Consider the following 11,991-nt stretch of genomic DNA (forward strand, 5'->3'; position numbering starts at 1 on the left):
TGACATTGGGATTTATCCTCAAACATTACAAAACCAAAACCTTTACTTTCACCATTCTTTTCCTTCATTAGTCTAACCTCTTTAACATTGCCTACCTTTTCGTTAAACAATTCTTTTAGTTCTTCTTCCTTAACATTTTTTGAAATACCGCCTATAAAAACTTCTAAATTTGCATCTCTATGTATATTATTATTACTACTGTTTGTTTGTATATTTGACTCTTGTTGATCTGTTTTAATTTTCTTCTTTTTATCATAGTTTTCATCTTCTTCGTCCTCTTCCCTTTCTTCTTCATCGTCAGAGTGCGAGCTTTTGATATTTGGACTTGTTGAACTACTATTTATTTTTCCATTTTTATTTATTATATTTGTTTCTTCTTCATTTAATAAATTCTTTTCTATTATTATTATATTATTTTTATTACTATTGTTGTTATTACTAATGTTTTCATCTTCATTCTAGAAATAATTAATTAATGATTTTTTTTTTTGAAATAATTTTTAAAAAAATTTAAAATTAGTGGGCATTTTTTTTTATTTTTTTTTTATTTTTTTATTGTAAAATTATTTTATAAATGTTATTATATTGCTTATATATGTTAACACTTGAAAAATAAAAAAAAATATATAGTTTTATTTTAAAGTACTTACATCTGATAACTTATTTAAAGAATCAGTGCTTGAAGTAGAGGATGGCATTTTATTTTTACCTTTTTTTTTTTTTTAATTATTTAATCAAAAAAATAAAAAACCTGCAAATTATGCAAGGAAAAAAATGTAAAGTTAGTTTTTTTCGTAAAATTATTTTTTATTTTTATTATATTTTTTTTTTTTTCAAAATAAATAAAAAGAGCTTTCCCTTCCCAAAAAATAATTTTTTTTTTTTTTTTTTTTTTTTTTTTTTTAACGTTTATAATAAAAAAAAAAATATTGAATTCTAAATGAATTATACTAATGAAATTTTTTTTTATTAATTATTTAATTAATTATGATTTAAAAAGATTTAATTAATTATTATGGTATCTATTATTTTATTGGTTGTTGCTGTTATTGCGCACTGTGGTTGATTTTTAAATATATTATTGCTATATATACTTTGATTAAAATAGATAATGTTGATTTATATTAAAATGTGTGGGTGGGAAAATAAGAATTAAAAAATATAAATGAATAAATAATGAATAAATAAATAAATAAATAAACAAAATATTTTATTGTAAATTATTATTATTATGTTAATAGAAAAGAATTTTAAAAATTAAAATAAAATTTTATTATTTAAATATCGCCATAAAAATAAAAATAAAAAAAATAAAAAAAAAATTAAATTAATATTTGTCGTTTAAATTGAAATTGAATTGAAACGAATTTAAGCTTGTTACTATTATTATTATTATTTTTATTATTATTATATTTTAATTGTTGTTTTATTTTAAATTAATATAATCATTGATTTCATTTTATTACGTAATGAACAATTAATTAATGTGTAAAAACAAAAAAACAATAGAAAAAAATAATAAAATAAAAAAATAAAAAAAAATAATAAAAATTAAAAAAAACTAATTAGTAGCAAGCGAAAACCCTAAAAATAGAAAAACCTTTGCTCATTTGAATTTTTTTTTCATTTAAATTTAATTTAATTTTTGTTTATTTGGGACGATATCAATGAATTTGAACATTTGATAGATATTAACCACTGCTTCTAACCCACACATAAACACAAAACATTGTGTGTTAATACGTTTCATACCACCCACACCAAAAATCGTAAAACACAAATTATTCTAAAATGCGTGTGTGAATTTTAAAAAATAAAAAAATTTTAATTTTTAAAAAAAATTTTTTTATTTTTTAAAAATGAAAATACGTGGGGGGTTATTGTTCACAAATTAAAACAAAAAAAAAAATATATTTTTGGTAAACCAAACACAAATTAAAACAAAAAAAAAAAAAAAAAAAAAAAAAAAAAAAAATATTTTACTTTTTACAAAAGAGATCCCAAATTATATAAAATCTATTTCTTTTAATAATTTAAAAATTAAATGGATGGGCTTTCGAAATTTTGGCATTTGCGGGTTTTCCACCTATCAATAATATATCTGTTAATGAATTGATAGTACTTTGAACTTTACAATTATATTTGCTTTCCAAAATATCTTTAACGGAATCTCTATCACCTATACTTAATTTACCAGTAATTACAATATTTTTTTTATAAATCGGATTATCTATATTTATGTTCTTTGATTCTATATTATTATTATTATTATTATTATCATTATCATTATCATTATCATTATCATTATCATTATCATTATCATTATCATTATCATTATTATTATTTGTATATGATAAATTTAAATTATTTTCTTTGAATTTATAAATTAAAAAGTTTATATACTCTTTTTCTGTTGGATCAATTGGGTTAAAATAATTATAAATAGCTTCAGAAGTTTGCCTGCCTAGTTTTGATTGATTTTCAATTGATTGTATAGATGGAGCATTTATGAGATTATCCAAGTGCTGGAATTTTTGTGCAAGTATTTTTGAATTTGCTCTGCCTATACCTGGTATACCCATGCCACATAGTAAGGATGATAATCCTCTTGATTTACTTTCTTCGATTGCCTCAAGCATATTATTAACTTTAACATGGTTATATCCTTTAAGTTCTAGTAGCTGAGATTTGTATTTTTTTAAGAGATAAAGGTCACCTGCATCTTCTATAAAATTGTGTTCAAAAAGATCTTTGATTTGAGATATACCAATACCTTTAATGTTCATTGCTTTTTTATCCACAAACCAAGAGATTTCTTGAAATTGTTGATCTGGACAATTGCTATCAACACAAAAATAATCAATATAGCCCGGTTTTTGAATTAGTTCAGATTCATTTGCACATGGACATACTAAATTACCATTTGAATTACATTTAAATATATTTTTTAAATAGCCATCTTCTGGTTGCAGTTGCTGTTCTTGTGGCTGTTGTTCTGGTACGTTTATTTTGCTAATGATTTTGGGTATAACATCGCCTGCACGTTCTATTAAAACTTTTGAGCCCTTGTTGAGTTGGAGTTTTTGAATATAATTTAAATTATTTAGTGTTGCTCTTGATATTGTCACGCCATGAATTACAACTGGATCTACTAGTGCGACTGGTGTAACTTTACCAGTTCTACCAACTTGTAATACTATATCTAAAATGGTGGAAACTTCACTTTTCGCGTTAAATTTATATGCAAATGCCCATCTAGGTGATCTATTGATATCACCAAGTTTAGTTTGAGTATCTATACTGTTGATTTTTATAACTATACCATCAATATCCCATTGAAATTTGAATCTATTTTCATTCCATTTTTCGATATATTGTTGAATTGGGCCTATATCATGTGGCTGTTTATTATTTAGTGTTGGTAATGATATAACATCTGCACCTGGATCAACTTGAAAACCAATTGATTTTAATAACCCTAATCTACTTGATTGTGTGTCACCATTGATAGTTTGATTTTTATTTGATGGAATAAAATTGTATGCAAAAAAATCAAATTTAATATTGTTGTGTAATAGTTGTTCGATATCATTCTTTTTGACGTTGCTGCTGCTGTTGCTACTATTGTCATCATCTACATTGTTTTCATTGTGTTGTTCGTCGTCTATTTCGATTAAATTCTTTCTTAATATGCCCGATACTATATTTCTTGTATTTTTGTATTGGTGTGTGTCGTTATTATCTGATTTTATTTTATTTATAGTTTCTAAATATGTTTTGTTTAATACCACTTCGCCTCTAATTTCAAACTCTTTATAATTCTTGATTTAAAAAAGTTAGAACATCAATTGTATTGAGTTTAGTATAAATTAGTTACTTACAGAATATTGATTTGGTAGTTTTAAATTAATTAGTTTGTTTAGTTGCGGTATAAATTGTAATGCATTACTTGTGATATCTTCACCAATTTCTCCATCACCTCTTGTAAGAATTCTTACTAGTTTTGAATCAGAGTACACCAAGCTAATACCAATACCATCATATTTCAATTCCATAGAGTATTCTAGGTTGTTGATTCCAAATGATGATAGAGTATTTAGATCACTATTTGAGGTTGTGTTATTCTCCAGTTTTAATTTCTTTAAAAGAAATTTTTCTATTTTGTTTTTAAAAGATTGAATATCTTCAAGAGAGTATGTGTTTTGTAGTGATAACATTCTAGTTGTATGCCTATATTTGTTGTTGTTGCCATTGCTTCTAACTGGAGCACCTACTTTATTTGTTATTAATGATGCATTATCGTTGCCATCTTCGTCATTATTGATCTGTTTTTCTAATGATTCCAATTTTTTAAATAGCTTGTCGTATTCATAGTCAGATATTTCACTTATTGATTTGTTGTAATACAAGTCATTATATCTTTTAATTTTATTTCTCAATTCGTTTATTTCATCGTTATTATTATTTATATTATTTATATTATTTATATTACTTATATTATTACCCCCAATATTATTATTATTATTTGATGAATAATATCTTACTATTTTAAAATTATTAAACTTTCTGTTAATTTTTACAAAATTAAATAATTTGAGCATTTGGTTAATTTTTTTTTAATTTGTTTGAAAAATTTAATAAAAAAAAATTTTTAAAAATATTTTATTTTTATTTTTTATTATTGTGAAATTATTTTTTTTTTTTAAAATTTTTTTTTTTTAAATTTTTTTTTTAAAAAAAAAAATCATTTATTTTTTTTTTACAAACAAATCAAAACAATATAAAATGACAAGTTGGTATCTTAATTTATAGATTTATAATTAATAATATTTTATAAACGATTTTTAAAAATTTTTTTAAGTCTAAAAAAAAAAAATAGTTATAATTATAAAATAAATAAAACTAAAATATAAAAACTAACAATAAATTAATTTAATAGGAGGTAATCAAAGAGATATCGATAGAAAAAGAGCTGAAGCCAGATCAAAGAAAGCTCCAGCCAAGGGTATGGGTGATGTAAATGCTAGAAAAGAAAAAGATGCCGCTGAAATCGCCAAAAAACAAAAACTTTTTGAAGAAAAGAAGGCTAAAGAAGCTGAAGATGCCAGATTGGCTAAATTAGCCGAAGCTGAAGCTAAAAAAGCTGCTTCCCAAGCTAAAGGAGCTGCACCAAAGTAAATAGTTATAACATAAAATAATAATATAGCAGTCATTGGATAGGTATGGTTTTTATATCTATCAAAACAATACAATAACAGCAACTAAAACCACAACCACTACAAAAACAATGTAAATAAAAATGTAAAACATAACCAAAACTCTTTTTTTTTTTTTTTTTTTAAAAAGAAAATAAACCATAGTTTATTTTCTATCGTTTTTTATTAAATTTATTATTTATTTTGGATTAGTTTTTAACAAATAGACTGAATCTTTTCTTGAATGATTGGGTAGTTCTGTTAATACTTGGATTTGGTTTTTCTTGGTCATATTTATTTTCATAGTGTATAATTTTCTTTACATTGATTTTGTGTTTCATAATATAGTTTATGAAAAGATCTTCATCCATATCGAAATTTTCAAATGATCTTAATATATTATAACATTTTTCAAAGCTATCTTTATTTTCTAAAATTAATTCTAAATATTAAAAAAAAAAAAAAAAGAAAACTATATTAATATTATTTACTAATTAAAATTTAAAAATAAAGTATATACTTACTTTCGTTTAATCTAAATAATGACATTGCTACTGAATAGACAATAAAATAACCTTCTGAAAAAATTAAATCCCAAATACGTAATGCAATATGGAATGGGAATGAATCTAAATAACCAATTAAAAACCATTTAGTTGTGTATAGTGGTGGGCCTAAATAAATATCATCTAAAGCTTTCTTTAAGGTTGGGAAATAGTCATTTAAGAGATTTTCAAATACATATGCCATTCTTAAGAAGCCTGGTAAACCTGGTAAGAAAATGGGTCGTAGGTTGTATTCTGGACGATTCATTAGAGCTTGTAATGTCCAAAAAGCGTCTTCTTCGGGTAAATACATGACCAATAGCGATGCGATGCTACTCATACCTTGTGTATATCCAATGTCACGGTCGTGAATTGAGTATGCTTTGAGTACATTGAACAGAGATACTTGACCAATACCATAACGTTCACGGAAAAAGATATGGTTTCTAAAAGCACGATTAACATCTAGATCGATTGCAACTTCACTTTCTGAATGTGAGTTTACATATTGGTCATAGAGGCCTTTGTTTTTTTCTTTTTCTATAGTTGCCATTGATAAGAGTAACCAAACCTCTGAACGCATTCTATCTGGTATACCTTTAATTGAACGTGATCTAACTTTTAATGGTCTCTTTTCAGGTCGTTTAGCCCATTTCTTTGTTAACTTGGTCCATTTAATGGAACGCTCCAATTCCTTTTCGATTTCTTTTTTGTTTTTTTGTTTACTTATATTGGTAGTTAGACCACTATTCATTGTTGATTTTCTAGAGTATTTACGACCTACACCACTTTGTAACTCTAGTTCTTTTTCTTGTTGTTGATGTTGTTTATCTGTTAGTTCTATGTCGTTTGTTACCATATTTTGGTTACCATTACTGCCATTTGAATCTTGAATGTTACCATAACGATCTAATTTGCTAAAAATTTTAACATCTTTATAATCTGTATAGTCTTGAGCACTATCATTGAATGATGGACGTCCTTTGCCAGATGGGCTTGGTATTGCGAGGTTGATTTGTGCGGTTTTTCCTCTTGGTCTATAATGATATCTAACGGAAACATCACCGCCATTGTGTGTTAATGTGGTTGCAATGTCATCAAAACCACCATCGATCGCTAAATGAAGAGCAGTTTTCTTTTTCAAATCTTCATGGTTCACATTGCAACTCTTTAAAACCAATAATCTTGCACATTCTGTATTTCCATTTGCACTTGCAATAATAATTGGTGATCTTGATAATGAATCGAGGATATTAACATCTGCTCCGTAGTCTAACAATAAATTTAAAATTGATGAGTCGCCATTTCTAACTGTTAAATGAATTACACCCTCTTTATCTGCTGGCTTTTTATAATAGCTGAGTAATGTCTCTAAATCTTCTACATTTGCAATACCTGTTGCTGATGCTGCTACTGTTGATGATGATGTTGATCCTAATTCTTCATTGTTTGGGCTGCTTAAAGTGCATAAATAATTTGGATCGGCACCATATTTTAGTAATAAGAATACGATATCATTATAGCAATCTAATTCTACAGCTGTATATAATAGTGTTTTACCTTTTAAAATTCTATTTAAAATTGGTTTGAAGTTGAAGTGTTTATTATTTTCATCAATTTCTTTTTTAATTTCTTCATGGTTTATTTCTTTTTCGTACATTCTACTTGTGTGTTTAGGTGGTTTATTTTTATGATTTCTATTTTCATTTTCATTTTCACTTTCATCGTTGCTATCGATTTTATTTTCTTCATTATTTTTTGATAGTTTTTTTAAAAGTTGACCTAATAGATTTGAATTATTTTCTTTAATTGCATTTACAATTTTTTCAAAAATTTCATTATCATTTAGAGATTTAACTTCTGGTGTTTTAATTATATTTTTATCATCATTTTCTATTATTACATCGTTGTCATTGGTTTCGATTTCTTTATTTATCTGTTCATCATCTTTGTTGTTAATCGATTCTTTTTCTATTGATACATCCTGGTTAGTTTCCATTTTTTTAATATAATACAAAAAAAAAAAAAAATTAAACAATTAAAATACTAAGAAAATATATTAAAATATATATAGAAATTTTGATTATTAATTGTTTAAAAAAATGAAAACATAATTTATAAAAAATAAAAAAAATAAAATAAAAAAAAAAATTTTAAAAAAAAAAAAAAAATTAAAAATTAAAAAAAAAAAAAAAAAAAGAAATTAATTCCAAATATATCTAAATATATATATATAAATATATATAAATAAAGCTTTTTAAAAAATATATTTATTTATAAATTAAAAAAAAAAACCTAATAGATAGGAGTTTTTGATGAATAAAAATTTTATTTTATCAATGCCTGATATAAAACTTTGCGGCAATTTTTAAAAAAAAAAAAAATGATTTTTTATCCACAATGTGAAACCGCAGCCCCCTATTACTTTCATCTTTCTTGAGTTTATCTCTTTCTTTTTGACAACGTTTTAAATTTGCAATGGTATCTTTATCACCATTTTGGTAATTGATTTGGCATTTGTTAAAAACTCTTGAGTTTAATATTTATTCTTTTTGCTTTATGTAACTTAATTGATTCAATACAGCCAAAAAAATTTCAGAATAAAATTTATTAATTTTTTTATTCTGAAATTTTTTTTAAAAACATTTTTCTCTTTGATTTCTTCTTTGCATTCATCGAGTTCTTCATTTATTTCATCCCACACCACGAACCACACACTTTTTTATTCTGAATATTCTATCATTTTTTGTCATATTTATGTAATTTTATGTAAAAATGGTAAAAAATGTAAAAATATGAAAAAAAATGAATATTCAGAAAAAAAAATTTGTGGTTCGAGGTGTAATTTCTTATATTTGAAGGTGCTGATGGTAGTTTAATTGGTCTAAAAAAATGAATATCCATGCATACAGAAAGAAAGAACACTTCAGTATCCAGATCATCTGGAAGTAACCGCTATTATAAATCTACTGCACATTAAAAAAAATTTATTTTTTTTATTTTATATTTGTATATACATTATTTTTTTATTTTAGCGATATCAAAAATTAATTTGTTTTATTTTTAAATAAATAAATAAATAAATAAATAGTTTATTTAATTTTTTTTAATAATATTATTATTATTTTTATATTATTGTATAAGAGTATTATTATTAATGTTATCTTTTTTTTTTTTTTTTTTTTTTTTATAATTATTATTTTTATTATTGCTATAAATTATTTTTATTTTTAAACATATTTTAAAATTTTAATTATTTAAATATATATTTATATTTTAATATATTTATATAATTAGTTTTTGAAATATTTTTAAAATTTGAAATATTTAAAAATCGCAAATATCAAATTCCTTTTTAGGACAAATCAATTCTAATAATATAGTTTCTTTTTCTGTGACATCAATTGGTACCTGGATTGTTTTATTTACTACACAATCATACCAATTTTCATCTATTTTGACTTCTAGTATTTTTCTTTCGTTATTACATCTATTGATCCAACAAGCTATTTTCTTTTCGTAGCTTACTTTTTTGAAATTACTGTTTATAAAAGAGTAGTCATAGTTATCGTCGTCATTATTATCATTGTTGTGATTGTTGTTATTGTTGATATTGTTTATGCTGTTTCTATATTCCTCACCTGTTCTTGGACGATATCTTTGTTGATTGTTGCTATTGGTATCATTATTGCCATTGGTTCCATTATTGTTACCTGTAGAGTTGTTATTGTTACCACTATTGCTTGATGTATCATTTGCGATATATATAATATTATAGTTGAAACATCTACTATCAAAACCAAACTCCTCTTTAATGGCTTTATTTGGTTTCTCTTCAGTGTTTGAACAGTAACCACATTTGGGGCAATTTACAGAATGTACAGTTTGATAGAATGGACAATAATCTGATGCTCTGTTTGAGCCACCAATGGAGGTAGAGTTAAAGTGTTGATAAAATGCTGGCAATGATTCAGTATATCTAACTAGATGACAAATACCTTTGCCCATTCTATTTGCAGTGCAATCCATCTCTCTAAAATTAGTACAATAATAACCTGGTAAATCCCATGATTTTGGATCACAATTCTTGAGCCAATCACATCCTAATCCTTTTCCCCATTGATGATTCTCTGAAAAGCTAAAGTTTGGTATATACCATCCAGTATCGTAAAGAAAAGTTAAAGTTAATCTGCTAAGAGGTAATGTTTGTGAAATGTAACCAGTCATAATCTCTTCATCTGCAGATCTTTTTTCCCAATGACTACCTGCTGTACCAGCTCCTCCATAATCCTCTAGCTCGAAACCCTGTGCTGTTGAACAATTGAAATAGTTTTTGGTGAATTTAACAATGGTTGGTGTTGCTATTACTGATTTATTTCTAACAAAGTGTCTACCTAGAGGTGTTGTACCATCTTCTTGTATTACTTTTGCAATTTGATTTGAGTCGAATCTGTATGGAATACCTGTATCTGGGTTTACAAAGCTGTCATATAAAAGTGCGGAGAAGCCCAAAGAGTGCACCATTTCATGTATACCAACCCTCATATATTGATTAAAAACCCATTTGCTTTGACTTTCTAAAATCTTTGAAAAGTAATTTGGGTTAAAATTTAATATACTAACACGTGGTCTATCATAAATCCATTCGTTGGTACCTATATAGAGAATGGGTGCATCGCAAATTAATGAAAATGCAATGGTCATTGAATCTTGAGTTGGGCGTGCTGTGATGAAAACATAATGATCAGTATCGTTTTTTCCTTTGGTGTAGAGTTCCTCTGGTATATATATTCCTCTTGTACACTGGACTGGTTTCTTATCATCTGGATTATTTTGAAGCTTTAAAGTTTTATCTGGATTACGGACTGACAATAGTGTTGAAAAAATTTCAAAGGTTGCCTTGACCACATAATCCCTTAAAAGAACCTGTAAATCTTTGCTTTGAATGTCTTTCTCTTTACATGAATAAAAACAAGGTACATTTGCAACTTCACCGTACATATCCATTCTACAGAGTTCTTTTGGTTCATCGTTCGTCAAACCCATAGGTATGATATCGCCCACTTTATAACAAGCATTTCTATCATTGAATCCGTTTATAAAAGTATTATTTATAAAAAATCTGATGGAATTCCTGACAAATATATTATTTATTAAATTTTTATTATTATATATTGGCGAGGGTGTGGGTTTTTGAAATGAATCTGAGGTGGTTGCTGTGTTAGTTGTGAAACGTTTATTTTGTTTTTCTGGATCGCTATCTTTATCGAATTGATTTAGTAACTCTTTATTACAGTTTTTCATTGGTAGTGTTACTTTATTAAAACTATGATGTGATTTTGGTTTTAAAAATCTATGATTGATTTCATCATGTTTACAATTATATCCATGTAGTTTAAATTGCTTATTATATTCTGAATTTTGATCTTCATCATCCTCATTCTCTATCGATGCTGATGATGATGCTGATGCTGATGCTGATGCTGATGCTGATGATAGTGTAGTATCGTTTATTATTTTTATTTGCTTTTTGCTTCTTATTATTTCGACATATTTCTTTCCCAATTGAGAACCTTTAAAACTATTGAAATAATTATCTATTATATTAGTTATCGATTTGGTGGTTGATTGATCATTAAAAAAACTACCTTCATCGATTCTACAATAACTGGGACTGGTTCCTACAATAAATATAATAAATAATAACACTAGCTTTATTAACGTCTTAAAGTTTATCATTTTAAAAAAAGAAAAAAAAAAGAATTTTTTTTTTTATTTTTTATTTAATTTTATTTTAATTTTTTTTTTATTTTTAATTTTTTTATGTGCGTTTGAGTAGTGTGTATGTGTGTGTGTGTGAAAAGTGTGTTTGTGTTTATATTTATAAAGTGTTTTTTAATTTTTATATAAATAATAATAATGAAAAATTATCTATAAATAAATTTTAGGATTTAAGAAAAAAAAATTTTTAAAATTTTAAAATTTTTAAAAAAAAAAAAAAAAAAGACAATTAAATATAAATAAAATAGATATATTTAGAAGGTTAATTATATATTAAACAAATAACCAACTATGACAAATTGGTGCCAATTAATACAAAAAAAAAAAAAGTTTAACGATAAAACAATGAAATGAAACAATAAATATTTATAAATACAAGATGAACATATTATAAAAGTATACTATATATATATATATAATAAAGTATATATACACATATGTATCGTGTCACTGTGAGTGATAATAACTAA

General features: G+C 24.7%; 5 protein-coding genes across 5 annotated transcripts in view; 1 reads left to right on the forward strand and 4 right to left on the reverse strand.

The window, feature by feature from the left end:
* The window catches only part of DICPUDRAFT_79051 (uncharacterized protein), a gene marked incomplete at both ends in the record, with an annotated part of 1,996 nt that extends 1,298 nt beyond the window's left edge, over positions 1-698 (reverse strand). Inside the window, 2 exons of the mRNA XM_003288193.1 lie at positions 5-458; positions 651-698. Of these exons, the coding sequence (XP_003288241.1) occupies positions 5-458; positions 651-698 (502 nt within the window). The remainder of the gene's footprint in view (positions 1-4; positions 459-650) is intronic.
* Positions 699-2,033: 1,335 nt separating this feature from the next.
* DICPUDRAFT_152457 (uncharacterized protein) lies at positions 2,034-4,601 on the reverse strand (the record flags this gene model as incomplete). The annotated part of the gene is made up of 2 exons (XM_003288194.1): positions 2,034-3,821; positions 3,882-4,601. The coding sequence occupies 2 exons, from the start codon at positions 4,599-4,601 to the stop codon at positions 2,034-2,036; spliced, it is 2,508 nt and encodes an 835-aa protein (XP_003288242.1).
* A 184-nt stretch (positions 4,602-4,785) lies between these two features.
* DICPUDRAFT_87947 (uncharacterized protein) lies at positions 4,786-5,178 on the forward strand (the record flags this gene model as incomplete). Its single annotated transcript, XM_003288185.1, has 2 exons — positions 4,786-4,792; positions 4,940-5,178. The coding sequence occupies 2 exons, from the start codon at positions 4,786-4,788 to the stop codon at positions 5,176-5,178; spliced, it is 246 nt and encodes an 81-aa protein (XP_003288233.1).
* A 226-nt stretch (positions 5,179-5,404) lies between these two features.
* Positions 5,405-7,739, reverse strand: DICPUDRAFT_152459 (uncharacterized protein; the record flags this gene model as incomplete). The annotated part of the gene is made up of 2 exons (XM_003288195.1): positions 5,405-5,637; positions 5,720-7,739. 2 exons carry the CDS (start codon positions 7,737-7,739, stop codon positions 5,405-5,407), a joined length of 2,253 nt encoding a protein of 750 aa, XP_003288243.1.
* A 1,328-nt stretch (positions 7,740-9,067) lies between these two features.
* Positions 9,068-11,044, reverse strand: DICPUDRAFT_33721 (uncharacterized protein; the record flags this gene model as incomplete). The annotated part of the gene is made up of 2 exons (XM_003288196.1): positions 9,068-9,246; positions 9,475-11,044. The coding sequence occupies 2 exons, from the start codon at positions 11,042-11,044 to the stop codon at positions 9,068-9,070; spliced, it is 1,749 nt and encodes a 582-aa protein (XP_003288244.1).
* Positions 11,045-11,991: the final 947 nt, after the last annotated feature.

The sequence above is a fragment of the Dictyostelium purpureum genome, assembly GCF_000190715.1.
Source record: "Dictyostelium purpureum unplaced genomic scaffold DICPUscaffold_126, whole genome shotgun sequence".
Lineage (NCBI taxonomy): Eukaryota > Evosea > Eumycetozoa > Dictyosteliales > Dictyosteliaceae > Dictyostelium > Dictyostelium purpureum.